The sequence below is a fragment of the Enhydra lutris genome, unplaced genomic scaffold, assembly GCF_002288905.1.
Source record: "Enhydra lutris kenyoni isolate GAN:26980312 unplaced genomic scaffold, ASM228890v2 scaffoldscaffold25, whole genome shotgun sequence".
Taxonomy (NCBI): domain Eukaryota; kingdom Metazoa; phylum Chordata; class Mammalia; order Carnivora; family Mustelidae; genus Enhydra; species Enhydra lutris.
This window is the reverse complement of record NW_019154109.1, coordinates 9,414,103-9,415,845: the sequence shown is the minus strand read 5'-3', so window position 1 is coordinate 9,415,845 and position 1,743 is coordinate 9,414,103. Positions and strand designations below refer to the sequence as shown.

The 1,743-nt window shown below is 39.2% G+C and overlaps 1 protein-coding gene across 1 annotated transcript in view; it reads left to right on the top strand.

Annotated features, from left to right (window-relative positions):
* The first annotated feature begins 1,237 nt into the window (after positions 1–1,237).
* Positions 1,238–1,743, top strand: part of LOC111150965 (complement factor H-like) — a 76,538-nt gene continuing 76,032 nt past the window's right edge. The window contains exon 1 of the mRNA XM_022508653.1: positions 1,238–1,404. Within this exon, the coding sequence (XP_022364361.1) occupies positions 1,347–1,404 (58 nt within the window). The 5' untranslated portion in view covers positions 1,238–1,346. The remainder of the gene's footprint in view (positions 1,405–1,743) is intronic.

Genomic DNA, 1,743 nt, shown 5'->3' with positions numbered 1-1,743 from the left:
AGGATTTGGAGCAGTTCATTCACTGCTGGTGGGAACACCAACTCGCATAATCCTTTCAGAAGCCTCTCTGATGCGACCTGTTAAACCTACACATGTTCATCGTTCTGTCCCACCGTTCCCCCGCTAGGTGTGCACTCATCAGAAATGAGGACGTGTCTTTGTCAAAACCCTCACAACAGCAGCCCTTTTTCTATCAGCTCCAAACTAGAATCTACTCAGATGCCCATGAACAGATGCGCAAATGAAATGTGGTACATTCACAGAATTGAATATTATGCAGCAATAAGAATTAGTAATCTGTAATTAAACACAGCAGTGCGGTTGAATAACAAACATAAATTTTCATGAAAGGCTCTACACACTAAAAAAATAAATATCTTTCAATTTAGGTAAAATACAAGATAGACGAATGGACTCTATGTTCTTAGAGATCAGGACACTGGTCCCCCTGTGTGTGGTGAGGGAGAGGTTGAGAGGGGCTCACCGAAAGGGACAGCTGGGGCTTCCTGGAGAGCTAGTGCTCTTCAGTGAACTAAGCTTGGCGCTGGGTTCATACATGTCTCCACCGTCTCAATATTCATTAACCCACTTGTTTAAATGTTCCCTACGCATATTATGTTTCAATAAAAGGTTTAAAAACTCAGTGTTCAAATTTCTTGATTTTTGAATTATTAAACGCAGTTATGACCAAGGAAAGTGATCCTGTTGCTTCACACACATATATAAGAAGGCTTTAAAGGAGTAATTTCCTGGATTGTGGGAAAAGCAGGCCAGCACTACATTCTTGGCAAAGTTTACCCACATTTTATGGGTCTTGTTTGTGAAAGCATTGACTCACTCCAAGTTCTGTAAATGATTTTTTTCATTTTTTATTAATTATTTTTATTAACATTTAATGTATTATTTGGCCCAGAGGTACTGGTCTGTGAATCGTAAACGATTTTTAAAAGAGCTTCTATTATTTTATCTTTTGAGGGTTTATGAAATCCTGAGGATATCAACAGTTACTGCTTTGCACATTCCGAGAACTTGAACGTGTTCCAGCAGAGAACATGCCTGGGTTTATGAAACAAATGAAAAGCAGGTCACAGCATTAACACTCAGTGGGAATGCAGGGAGAATCAGATTCCAACTCTGACACTGCTGGGGTTTGGGGTTGAATTTTCTCTTCTACCTTGCAAAATTTCTGAGGGGCGGAGCATCTGGTACTCCCTTTAATTCCCGAGTTGTGTTTCAATTTCCTTTTGAGCAAGTGCTTTCCTGCACTAATCACATTTCGTAGAGGAAGAGAACTTGACATCGTGTGAGCACGTCAGCTATTAAATGTACCCCTAAAAGACCTCAGAATGAGATTTCTAGGGGAGATCATTTGGCTTATATCGTGGGCGGTTTGTGTTGCACAAGGTAAGAGTAAAAAAAAGGCTTTTTTCTATATTTTAAGACATTTGCTAACATGCTTTTCACAGTGGTAACAGGAATTTTGTCTAGAAAATGTGATTTAATTACTGTTCTATAGATTTGTGTGTGACTAGCTTTTGACATTAAGTTTAAAAAAATGTAAGTAGTTTATTTAAATGATGTTATTATTTATCATGGTTTTATTTAATGTACACACTCAAAAAATGGGTTTTTTAAAGATTTTATTCATTCGTTTGAGAGAGAGAGAGAAATAGAGGACAAGCAGGGGGAGAGGCAGAGGGAGAGGGAGAAGCAGACTCTGCTGAGCTGGAACCGCCCCCCCCC